The 12,781-nt window shown below is 38.4% G+C and overlaps 1 protein-coding gene across 3 annotated transcripts in view; it reads right to left on the bottom strand.

Annotated features, from left to right (window-relative positions):
* The window catches only part of LOC143872065 (putative serine/threonine protein kinase IREH1), a 73,488-nt gene extending 69,227 nt beyond the window's left edge, over positions 1-4,261 (bottom strand). For all 3 annotated transcript variants that reach the window (XM_077376730.1, XM_077376713.1, XM_077376721.1), the window contains exon 1: positions 3,412-4,261. In XM_077376730.1, coding sequence (XP_077232845.1) covers positions 3,412-4,123 — 712 coding nt within the window. In that variant the 5' untranslated portion in view covers positions 4,124-4,261. The remainder of the gene's footprint in view (positions 1-3,411) is intronic.
* Between the last annotated feature and the right edge of the window lie 8,520 nt (positions 4,262-12,781).

Raw genomic sequence — 12,781 nt, forward strand, 5'->3', positions numbered from 1 at the left:
TATGCTCCTTCTAGCACTGCTATTCTTTCGGTTGAATCTCCCAAACTTGTTGATTCTTTTGGTGAGGAGAGCCATTTCCGTAGTTAAGTTCTCAAGACTTAACGCTTTGTCACTGCCTTCTTCCTCACTATCCACCTTCGCCTTGAAAGCCACATCCTTCTTCCTTGTTTCCTTCTTGGTCTTTCTCTTGCTTTCCCTCTTTTTCATCTTCATCTCATGAGTGATGAGGTTCCCAATGAGGTCATCAAGCTTTAGGGTATCCAAGTCCTTAGATTGTTCAATTGTCGTGATCATTGGATCCCAAGTGTCCAGGAAGCACCTAAGAAGCCTTTGAACTAACTCATAATTTGTATAAGTTTTTCCTAATACACTCAACTCATTAACAATGTTAGTAAATCGAGTAAACATGTCGGAAATAGATTCACTTTCATGCATTTCAAAAGCTTCGAAATCACTAATTAACATATTAACTTTAGATTTTTTAACTTGAGTTGTCCCTTCATGGGTTGCCTCAAAAGTAGTCCATATTTCTCTTGTCGTCTTACAATTTGAGACTCTATTGAATTCCTCGTGAGATAGTGCACAAAAAAGTTGTAAAGAGACTAAAAGATTTGTATATAAAGTCTTCAAGAGGCTAAAAGAGTGTTCTTTTCTTGTTATGTCACACTTGACACGATACAAAAACGTGTCCATACACCCACATTAAGTCTAACACTTATAGCATTACATTTAAAAGTGTCCAAAGAAGTGTCGACACTGGTGGACACGAGTGTCGTGTCAGACACGGTAGGACACGTGTGTCATAAGTAAATTCAAAGTGTCGGCCAAATCACAGTGCATATCTCTCTAGAACTCATCCTATAGGAACGGATTCAAGTTGCTCATCTTATCTCCTATATCCTCATTCACTTATCATGTGTTTTTGAAGTCATTTCCATAAATTATCCATGATAAGTTTTCCTAGTTGTGCTACCACCATCATATCTTTTGTTATCTTCCTTGTCATGCCTTTCCTCATATGTCTTATCGAAGGCAAATGACAAACTCATAGGGGGAGTGCCCAAGGGTCTCATTTTTTTTTATGTGTACATGGACCATTGTAATATGTTTACTTTGTCCATTTCACCTATACACCATTGGTTGTGCTCTAAGTTATAGATTAAAAAAATAAATCTTTTGATAAGCCTTAGGGGGAGCTTAAAATGGAAATATTATTCATGTTTTCATACGCAGTAGAGTTATTTGAAACATCTATTTACTTTATAACATTTTCCTGTGCATAATCAACGATAAGCTTAACATAAGAGTGCCTTGCAAATGATAATCTCATATCTCTATGTTTGTTTGTTCTTATCATGCATATGTTATATTTATCATCTTATATTCATGATAAGTAGATAGGGGGAGTGCTTATTGCAGATCGGAGGTTGGCCGCGTGGTCCTAAGCCTTGACCCAACAATGCCCCCCGGTCTGGACTCTTAATAAAGATAATGGTGACACCTTTCCCATCAGCAAATGCTTTTGGGAGAGTTGGTAAGCGCCACGATCCTACAAGTGGTATCAGAGCCAGGTCTCAGGTTCGAGTCCCCGCGGGGTCATTGTTGGGGGGGGGGATTGTTGGCATAGGCGGATACTGGACCTAGATCGGAGGTTGGCCGCGTGGTCCTAGGCCTTGTGCCAACAATGCCCCCGGTCTAGACTCTTAATAAAGATAATGGTAGCGCCTTTCCCATCAACAATTGCTTTTGGGAGAGTTGGTAAGCTCCACGATCCTACAATAAATTAGCTAAAGATGGGGTGGCAAGGCACAAATTGGAGCTTTTTTATTTCCTCCCTCCTTAAGGGAGGTTTATGGTTGTATACTATTGTTATTGTATTGCTCTCTAGGGTTGACCCCCTCGGTCGCCTTTGTATTTTTTTTCCTTTTACCTTATTTATGACATTTTACCATTAAAAAAAAAAAAAAAACCAAGCACTCCAGGCAGAGAGAGATTATAAACTAATCAAGCCTAATACCAAATATTCACATCTTGAAACAACTTGCTAAATAAGGTTCTCAGTTTCAACAGGCCTCAATAATTAAGAATTAATTTAATTATGTAGAGCATTCTTACCACAATTCACCAAATACAGATTTGATACTTGTTAACCCAAGGGTAAATACAGATTTGATACTTGTTAACCCAAGGGTTCACCCTTGGTTATCTTCTCAAGTCATGTTTTGATGACTCCAAACAGAATATGATCTTTTATATTAGTTATAATACTAACGTTCAATTGTTGTGTAAGAATTCTTCTTGAAGGTCAAATTGGATCATATAGAAGCATGGATCAAAAGTACTAAGAATGGAGCATGGGATCAAAGAAGACGAAGATCCATGGAGAAGAAGTAGAGGAATGAAGACTTGAAGAAGAGGAATTAAAGATTCAAGTCAAGTCTTAAAGTCTAGATTGTATAAAGTAGTCCCTCATTGAAAATTGTGAATAATATATCACTGGGGTTCTAAAATAAGGGTCATGGCACTGGGGAAGCTTCAAATTATTTTTATCAGAAAGTAGATTCTCTAAGATTTCCAGAAAACACAAGAACGTCGAAATCTGATAAGAAACGAGGGAGATATGATTTTCCGAAGTTAACTGCGCAAAACATAAAATCCAAAACCGTTGGGCGGACCTCTGCCGGGGCGATCTATTCCAAAAAATTAGCCCAATGGCTAGGTGAATGGACCTCTGTGGAAGCCTCCGAACTAACCAGTGGAAGCTCTATAGCAACTAGTTTTGGGTTCTAACCTTTATTAAAAAAAAAGGGTTCTTTGGTTCCCAAACACCAATGTAACACTCATGGGCTTATCTTACAGTCATATACTAAGTATTAAACCCTTGTGCCATTATTTGTGAGATCATTTGAGGGATTAGACAACAAGTTGGAGTTGGTGGGAAGGCACCGGATCAACCTTCGGATTGTAACGGTTTGGTCTTCACCCGTAAGAAGACCGATTTAGTAAAGGCTAAGGAGGGAGTTTCCTTGAGAGAATGGATGTGGGCAGGGTTTGGCTGAACCACTATAAAATCTCCCAGTGCAATTTCTCTATCACCTTCTTTATTTCTATTGTGCATGGTTGATCTTTCTTGTTCTTAATCTTGTTTTGATCTTGGTTTAATTGTTGAATTATCTTTCAAAAGAAAAAAACTTTTTTAAAACACAATCCCCCCCTTTTTCTTTAGTTGCCTTACAGGATAAATATTTACATGAGAAGAACAAACAGAAAAGCCTACACTGGATCTTAACATAACAACCTGTAGATTATCTGCCATTACTTTTGGAGTAATGTATCTAAAAATCACAATAGTGAAATTTAAATTTTAAACAAACATTAAACAATTGCATAAGCAGCACAAGAGAACTATACCCAATTCAATGGATGTAACACCAGTCTTTGTCGGAGCGTTCGGGCTCCGCTCTCTAGATTGACTGCTCCCAGTCGACATGCTATCGCAATTGCTACCAATGTCTACTCGACTATCGCAAAACACATCCTGTGATCCCTTCTTATTAACCCTCTGTGTCACCTTCTTTTTTATGGGGCCATTTTTCCCTGATGCCACCCTTGTTTTATCAGTAGATAACCTGGAGGGATTGCTACAACCTGCAGCAGAACCCTTATCCAATCCAAAGAAGCTCTCCTGTAAAAGCGGCCCAGATCTCGTCTTTATCCTATTCAATCCAAGTGAAGATGCAAGTATAGGAGAAAATGCCTTAATCTCCGTTGCATTTTGAGATCTCAAGGAAGAATTTAGTGAAATATCTGTATGAATCGACTTGGATAGCGATTGACCTTCTTTTTCCACTGCATTTTGAGATCTCAATGACGAATTTATTGAACAATCTGTATTAATTAACTTACAGAGAGATTGAGCTTCTTTATCTTTGCTTTCCTTCTTTTTCTGCTCTTGTTGATTTCTCTTTCTAACATCTTTGACAAGAACACTGATCTTTGGATCATCTTTTGTAGATTTGACCTTCTTTTTATCAGAACTACTGGGGGTTTGAGGACTGTTTGATCCATCTGAGCTTGCAGAATCTTGTTTCTTTGAAGAGAAAAATCTTCCTTTAAACACCATTTTAGGGTTTCCTCTGTTCTAGGGTTTTGTTTTCTGGTTTTAGGGTTGCTGAAGTAGAAGAAAATGAGGACATGGTGAAAGAAGACTTTGGACTGGATTGAGAACCAATGAAGCCCTAATTTCGGATGCCCTAGTCTTTTTTTTATTATTATTCTTAGATTTTCTACTCTCAGACGTGGCGGGAGCAAAACGCTTTCTTATTGAGAAGACCAAATTACCCCTGACTCTGTCAGCCGCGAGATTTGCACTTTGTTGGAGCTCAAGGATCAAAACCGTTCATTTGATGGGTCCCACAGCGATGGGATGCATTTTAAATTTCTGATTTGGTGGTCTTCATGTGGACGTTTAAGCAAGGAATATTTACTGATTGGAGGGCTAAGATCGAGTGGAGATGGGTCATTTTGGGTAAGGCCCATCAACTAGTTGCACTTTTTGGAACATTGAATTCCTCTTGAGCTAATTGTACGGTTCTATTTTATGGGTTTGTCTATGGTGTAAGCTCATACAATCAAGTACTTTTCAAAAAGCATAGGATGGCCCACACCATAGGATGATCCAAACCGTCCATTTGATAAGCCACAATGTAAATAGGTTGTGCCCAAAAAGGTCATTTACGTGGGTGGATCCGTTCACACCCTTGGTCATTATCTACCGTCTATTCTGTTTTCGAAGTAGTCTAGACCATTTTGAAAGTGTTTTCCTTATTTAAGTTGATTGAAAGGCGCATATCACTTACAAACATGATGCAATAGATCTACACTGTAAGATTAACCATTTGGACACATAACGTGTTGAAACATGTTTATCTGGTGGGACCCATCTTGACAAGTCTATTACATGATATGGGTCCCATCGCTCTAAATTACACAATAAAGACAAGTGGAAATGTGGAATGTTTAAGTAGGGCACGACCTCAGTTTATACAATGAGACGCACCCACTACGGCATAGTGGGTCCCACTATAGATTGATCTGAACCGTTCATAAGCCAATCATATAATCCAAACAATCCATTACTGTGTTCTAGTTCTCGTTGGATTTGAATGGTCGCCCATATGTAATCTTTGACCATTCATGTCCAAAAGACTGAAAGTGCACATTATTGGATATTATTACTACACGATTGGCATGGGGTGATCCAAACCAGGGCCATTGAAATGGATGGTTCATATCAACCTTAAGTAGGACCCACTATGCTTAGTGAAAGCACCTCACTGTATCATGCCCTATTGAAGCATTCCACATGGGACATGACACCCTAACAAATAGCATTATAAGGGAAGTGATATCTACTACTGTATAGCTAGAGAAAAAAGGAATTTTTTTTCTTTTTATGTGAGATTTACATATCAACATTACTCTTTTACCATTAACCCCTTTGTTGATATCTAACATCTAACTCTATGAGAAATTATTTGAGGGTAAAATCGTAATCTACATACGAAAAAGTACCGACCCATGGTACCTGTCTATGACAATTACGAAAAAAAACTACCAAGAAGAGGTAAAGACGTATGACAATGACGAAAGAACTACTTTATATTACTCATGTAGGACACTTGCAAAATATTGACGGATTCCGGGCGCCTGAAGAGGAACAACAATTATGGAAACCTCTATCGATTGGAGGGCTAGGGACAAGCTATGGAAATGATTTTACGGGCACAACCGATTGATGTTGTGTTCCATCACATGGACGGTTTGGATCAACCTATAACCCGCTATAGATCGGAAGGTTCGGATTAACCTATGAAAATTATTTTTGGGGCACACACCTATGTAGGCAGTGGCCCATCTAATGGACGGTTTGGATCATCCTATGGTACGGGCCATACCGTTCATTTTAATAAAGTGAGGAGTGCGATCATCAAAATACGGTGAGTAGTGCCATTATAAGATATGGTGGTGAGGACATTAACACTATATATAATTTGAAATCATCGTTGTTACTTGGATGTTCCAAAGCGGGGTCGGGTTCAACCCGAATTTGGGTTGGGTCGGGTTAAGCTTTTTTGCAAATCGGGTTGGGTTGGGAAAAATCTACCCGAATTGGAAATCGGGTCGGGTTGGGTTGTCAAGCAACCCGACCGGACCCAACCTGAAACCCGAAACCCGAATTTGGGTTCCATCTGAAGAAGTTATGTATATGTGTTTTTTTTCTTTTTTAACATTGAAATAGTCTCCACAGTCCACAATGGACGGGGTGCGGGCCATACCGTACTTTAATAAAGTGAGGAGTGTGATCATCAAAATATAGTAGTGCGGATAACATTTCCCTTTGTTAATTGTTAGTCTCTGTTTGGTTTGGATATTGAGAACCGATTGTGAGTTAAAAACTGATTATTGGTAACTCACTATTGGTTCTCAAAATCCAAAACAACCCGGCTTCAGTTGAGGTGGTCAACAACTGGTACCAGATCAAATTGGGTCAACCCGACCCAACCCAACCCAACCCAACCCGAATTGGAAATCAGGTTGGGTCGGGTTGAACCCAGCCGGGTTGGAAATCGGGTTGGGTCGGGTCGGGTTGGAAAATATGGGTTCCTCGGGTTGCGTGGGTTGAGACCTAAGTTGCACCCCTAACGATGACGAAAAAACTACTTTTCCTTATTCACTATGTGCGGGTCAAATTACGGAAAGTTTGATATTATAAATGCACCTGTAAAAATATTGACGAATTCTTAGCACTTTAAGAGGAACAACAATTATGGAAACCTCTATAGATTGGAGGGCTAGGATCAGCCTATGGAAATTATTTTACAAGCACAACCTATTTATGTTGTGTTCTATCACATGGACGGTTTAGATCAACCTATGATGTGGTCTGTACAATTATATATATATATATATATATATATATATATATATATATATATATAATAAGCCGGGATGAAAAGATAGAGTTTTTTTTATTTTTTTGAAAAATCCGTGAGAATTACACCTCACATTTTTTGACTTTTTTTAACAAATGCCCTCATTCAACTCATATAATTGCAATCCTACCCCCCTCCTTTATGCTTTTAACAAAGGCACCAATTAGATCATATAATTTCAATCCTACCCCTCCTTTATGCTTTTAACAAAGGCACCCATTAGAGCCGTATAATTTCGATCTTACCCCCCTTCTTTATGGTTTTTTAATTAAAAAACTATAGGGTGATCTTGACCATCCGATTTAAGATAAGAGGAATTATGGAAACATCTATAGATTGGAGGGCTAGGATCAGCCTATGGAAATGATTTTTGGGGCACAACCTATTTATGTTGTGTTCCATCACATGGACGGTTTGGATCAACCTATCACGTGGTCTGTACCGTTCTTTGTCGGCCCGTGCATCGCACGGGTTTTTTACTAGTATATATTATAGCAGAAGAGAAATTAGAGAATTTTTTGAATATTTTCAAAATTTTGTGAGATTTACACGTCTGTTTCATTTCTTTACCATAAAGTTATGCTATACCTACCTCTCTCTCTTATACAAGGGTAAGATTGTAAGGATGCGATTATTTCTAATACGTCCTCCGCTGCAGAGTCAGAGATATTTTTCCTAGTTCCCCTCTCTCTCTCTCAAAGTCGCATCAAGGCAGGTTTGATAGGTCAGAGATTTTTTTCCTGAAAAATCTATAAGCTTTTCTGAAAAATCCATATTTGGAATTTCGTTCAAATATGGCATGAATGCCTGCTATTTCTCTCCGAAATGACTCCCCTTTCCTCTGCTGAAGGACGAAATAAACCTGTCTCCATACCGTGTGTGGAAGGAATAGATGTAAAGTCAACATTTACGTCTGTCCCAACCCCTCTCTCTATACAGTGGGCTGTTTTCCTCTCCCTCTAATCTATTAGAATATCATATTATGGGGTTTGCTACCCTCCTTCTCAAAAAACACCTCCGCGCTGTTCCTTTGCATGTGATGACATCATCTATGTTGACTTTTAACAGATTTTGTCATATTCACTGCCGTGGCTGTCTTCACATGCAAAGGGCAGGCGCAAAGGTGTTTTCTGCGAAGGACGCTAGCAAATCCATCATATTATATAAGTAACGTCTGCTTCTTGCATGCATCTGCTGATACCACTTTTCTAAATTTACCTCGTGAAGCCATTTCTCAGCCGTTTTTATTTACAAATGATGGCATCCACGAATTCACATGTAAAAGATTGTGGAGAAATGGCTTTCCTAGAAATTGCCTAGCAAATTCCTTTTTTTAATATATTGTGGACTGTACAGCCCACACCATAGGATGATCCAAACCGTCGATTTGATGGACCACAATGCAAATAGGTTGGGCCTATAAATCATTTCCGTAGGATGATCCTAGCCCTCCAATCTATAGAGAAACTATGTATAATCAAACCTCAATAGATCGGAGGCTAGGATCATCCTATGGAAATTATTTTACGCCAAAACATATTTACATTGTGGCCTACCAAAACTCATCACATGGTTGGGAAGATACAATGCATGTATTCATCGGGATATGCTAGGCAATTATTTCACTAAAAGCCATTTTTGCGGCTGACTTTTGCATGTTAGAAAAGCCACACGGGCTCATTTTTTCGGCAGATTTTGTCCTCATTTTATTCATTTGAGGTGGTTATTTTCGTATGCAAAAGGTAGCCATGAAACTGCTTCCCACAAATTTTCCCTAGCAAATGCCACATTCAAAATTCAATTAATTTTTTTTATGTTATCTCTACATATTTTTAGACAATTTCAACCTTCATTTATTTTTCTAATTCCTAAATTTGTATTTGATTTCTTTATTATGGAAACCACTCAAGATTGGAGTGTTAGGATTATCCTATAAAAATGATTTTTGAGGCAGAACCTATTTAAGTTGTGGCCCATCTGATGGACAATTTGGATCATCCTATGGTGCAGGCTGTACAGTACTTTTTGGTGCTTTTTCTTTTCAGAAACTTTGTAATTGACTTGATTCGTAGGTTTAGGTAGTAAATTAAGTTCCAATTCAACCCACATATTTTCAATCCTACCCCCTCCTTTATGCTTTTTAACAAATGCACCCATTAAAGCCGCATAATTTCAATCTTACCCCCCTCCTTTATTGTTTTTTAATAAAAAATCTATAGGGTGATCTTAACCATCCGATTTAAGAGGAATTATGGAAACCTCTATAGATTGGACGGCTAGGATCAGCCTATGGAAATGATTTTTGGGGCACAACCTATATATGTTGTGTTCCATCACATGGACGGCTCCCAAAATTCTATGAGAATTACACATCATTTTTTTGACATTTTTTAACAAAGGCACCCATTCAACCCACATATTTTCAATCCTACCCCTCATTTATGCTTTTTAACAAAAGCACCTAGGGGTGTAAACGAGCGGAGCCGAGCTTGGCCAGGCTCGGCTCGGCTCGTTAAGTTCAAAAGCTTGGCTCGGGTTCGGCTCGGGCTCGAACCAGGCTCGGGCTCGGCTCGGCTCGGCTCGGCTCGGTCAGGCTCGGCTAGGCTCGCGAACCGCTCGTGAGCTTTAACCGAGCCGGTTATAAAGTTTCGCCTCTGTCACTAGCAAAAGCAAATTTAAAAAAAAAGTAATGATTACAAATAAAAAGTAAAATAAGCTGATTTTATAAAGTTTCGCACCTCTCACTAGCAAAACCAAATAAAAGAAAAAAGCTTAATGATTACAGTCAAAAAGTAAACTGGTTTTATAAAGTTTGAAATGGAAAATTACGAATAAAATGTACTAAGTTATGAAAATTAATAAAAAATTACCAAAATATTTTCAAAGTTATGACAATTACGGTTTTCGATTTTTCACAGCGTTGATTTTTGCGTTTACATGACATACGTACTATCATACCATCATTACGTATTTCAGTATTTATTTTTTCACACGAGCCTTAACGAGCCGAGCCGAGCCGAGCCTGGCCTAGCTCGGGCTCGGCTCGTTATGCTCTGTATGGTTGCCAGGTTTTTTTTGTTCCCGGGAGTTATGTGGGAGAAAAAAATACCCTGGGAGATAGGTGGGAAAAAAAGAGTCCTGGAAGTATCCTGGTAAAATAAAAATCCCATGTTTGGTTATGTGGGAGAAAAAAATACCCTGGGAGATATGGTGGAAAAAAAAAAACCTTTGTTTGGTTGCTTGAACTGTTGGGTAGAAAAAAATTCTTCTCAAGCTTATTTTTGGTTCCTGAGTATATTTTTGTTCCTGGGGTTATCTTGGGATGGGATGAAAAGGCAATCATTACAAAAGTGGGATTAAAAAATTCACCCCCACAAGTAATCATTACAAGAGTGGGATTAAAATGAACCTAGTGCTAAAAGGCAACCAAACATGGGATGGGACCAAAATTTAACTTACTCTCCCACAAAACTCCCAGGAACAAAAAAAACCCGGCAACCAAACATAGCATTAAGGATTCGAGCCGAGCTTTTTTCGAGCCGAGCTCGAGCCAAAATTGACACCCCTAAAAGCACCCATTAAAGCCACATAATTTCAATCCTACTCCCCTCCTTTATGCTTTTTTAATTATGGAAACCTCTATCGATTGGAAGGCTAGGATCAGCCTATGAAAATGATTTTACGGGCGCAACCTATTGATGTTGTGTTCCATCACATGGACGGTTTGGATCAACCTATGATGTGGTCCGTACAGTTCTTTGTCTGCCCGTGCATCGCACGGGGTTTTTTTACTAGTATATATATATAAGCTGGGATGAAAAAAGGAGAGTTTTTTCCATTTTTTTGAAAATCACGTGAGAATTACACGTCACATTTTTTGCCTTTTTTGAACAAATGCACCCATTCAACTCATATAATTTCAATCCTACCCCCGCCCCCACCAACCTTTATGCTTTTAACAAAGACACCCATTAAATCATATAATTTCAATCCTACCCCCTCCTTTATGCTTTTAACAAAGGCACCCATTAAAGCCATATAATTTCGATCTTACCCCCTCCTTTATGGTTTTTTAATTAGAAAACTATAGGATGATCTTGACCATCCGATTTAAGATAAGAGGAATTATAGAAACATCTATATATTGGAGGGCTAGGATCGGCCTATGGAAATGATTTTTTGGGCACAACCTATTTATGTTGTGTTCCATCACATGGACGGTTTGGATCAACCTATGATGTCGTCCGTACAGTTCTTTGTCGGCCAGTGCATCGCACGGGTTTTTTACTAGTATACTATATAGCAGAAGATAAAAGAAGAGAATTTTTTGAATTTTTTGAAAATTCTATGAGAATTACACATCACTTTTTTTGACTTTTTTTAACAAATGCATGCATTCAACTCACATATTTTCAATCCCACCCCTTCCTTTATGTTTTTTAACAAAGGCACCCATTAAAGCCACATAATTTCAATCTTACCCGCCTCCTTTAAGGTTTTTTAATAAAAAATCTATAGGGTGATCTTAACCATCCGATATATGGGGCATTATGGAAACCTCTATAGATTGGAGGGCTAGGATCAGCCTATGGAAATGATTTTTGGGACACAGCCTATTTATGTTGTGTTCCATCAAATGGACAGTTTGGATCAACCTATGACGTGGTCCCGTACAGTTCTTTGTCGGCTCGTGCATCGCACGGGATTTTTTACTAGTAATACTTTATAGCAGAAGAGAAAAGGGAGAATTATTATCTATTTAACACGTCAATGTGAATGATTTTGACGTTTTTGCCCCTCCCCACATATATGTACATGCTATCTATGTGAGGGTAAAATCATAATCTACATCCGCAAAGTACCGACACAGGGTACCTGTCTATGACAATTACGGAAAAAAACTACCAAGAAGAGGTAAAGACATATGATAATGACGAAAGAACTACTTTATATTACTCATGCAGGACACTTGCAAAATATTGACAGATTTCAGGCACCTGAAGAGCAACAACAATTATTCAAACCTCTATCGATTGGAGGGCTAGGATCAGCCTATATCGATTGGAGGGCTAGGATCAACCTATGGAAATGATTTTACAGGCACAACTGATTGATGTTGTGTTCCATCACATGGACGGTTTGGATCAACCTATAAAGCCACATAATGTCAATCTTATCCCCCTCTATGTTTTTTTAATAAAACATCTATATGGTGATCTTAACCATCCGATTTAAGAGGAACAACATATTATGGAAACCTCTATAGATTGGAGGGCTAGGATCAGCCTATGTAAATGATTTTTGGGGCACAACCTATTTATGTTGTGTTCCATCACATGGACGGTTTGGATCAACCTATGATGTGGTCTGTACAGTTCTTTGTCGACCCGTGCATCGCACGGGTTTTTTTACTAGTGTATATATATTTATATATATTCGCCCCCTTTTCTTACTTGGGACAGCCCCCTCTAGTGTTAAAGAGTAATCATAAATACACCAGAGGGGATGTCCCAAGAAAGAAAAGGGGGCGAATATATCACTTCCCATATTATAACTAGCATTTTCAATTTTTGTTTTTTGACAAGTCATTCAAGTGTAAATTTCAGATTAATAAGAAATGACTAATACTTTTCAAAACTCATTACATTGGGTATGGTATTCTAACTTGTTTATATGTATTAGTCTAGAAATAATAATGGGTCATTGAAAATAGACAATAATTGGTGTAGTTTGAATGTTATCAATACTACTGAATCAATTCATATTGGTGAGGGTAAATGGGGCAA

Source organism: Tasmannia lanceolata, unplaced genomic scaffold (genome assembly GCF_043159265.1).
Source record: "Tasmannia lanceolata isolate RefF3 unplaced genomic scaffold, GAP_Taslan_0.1 ptg000002l, whole genome shotgun sequence".
NCBI classification, from domain to species: domain Eukaryota; kingdom Viridiplantae; phylum Streptophyta; class Magnoliopsida; order Canellales; family Winteraceae; genus Tasmannia; species Tasmannia lanceolata.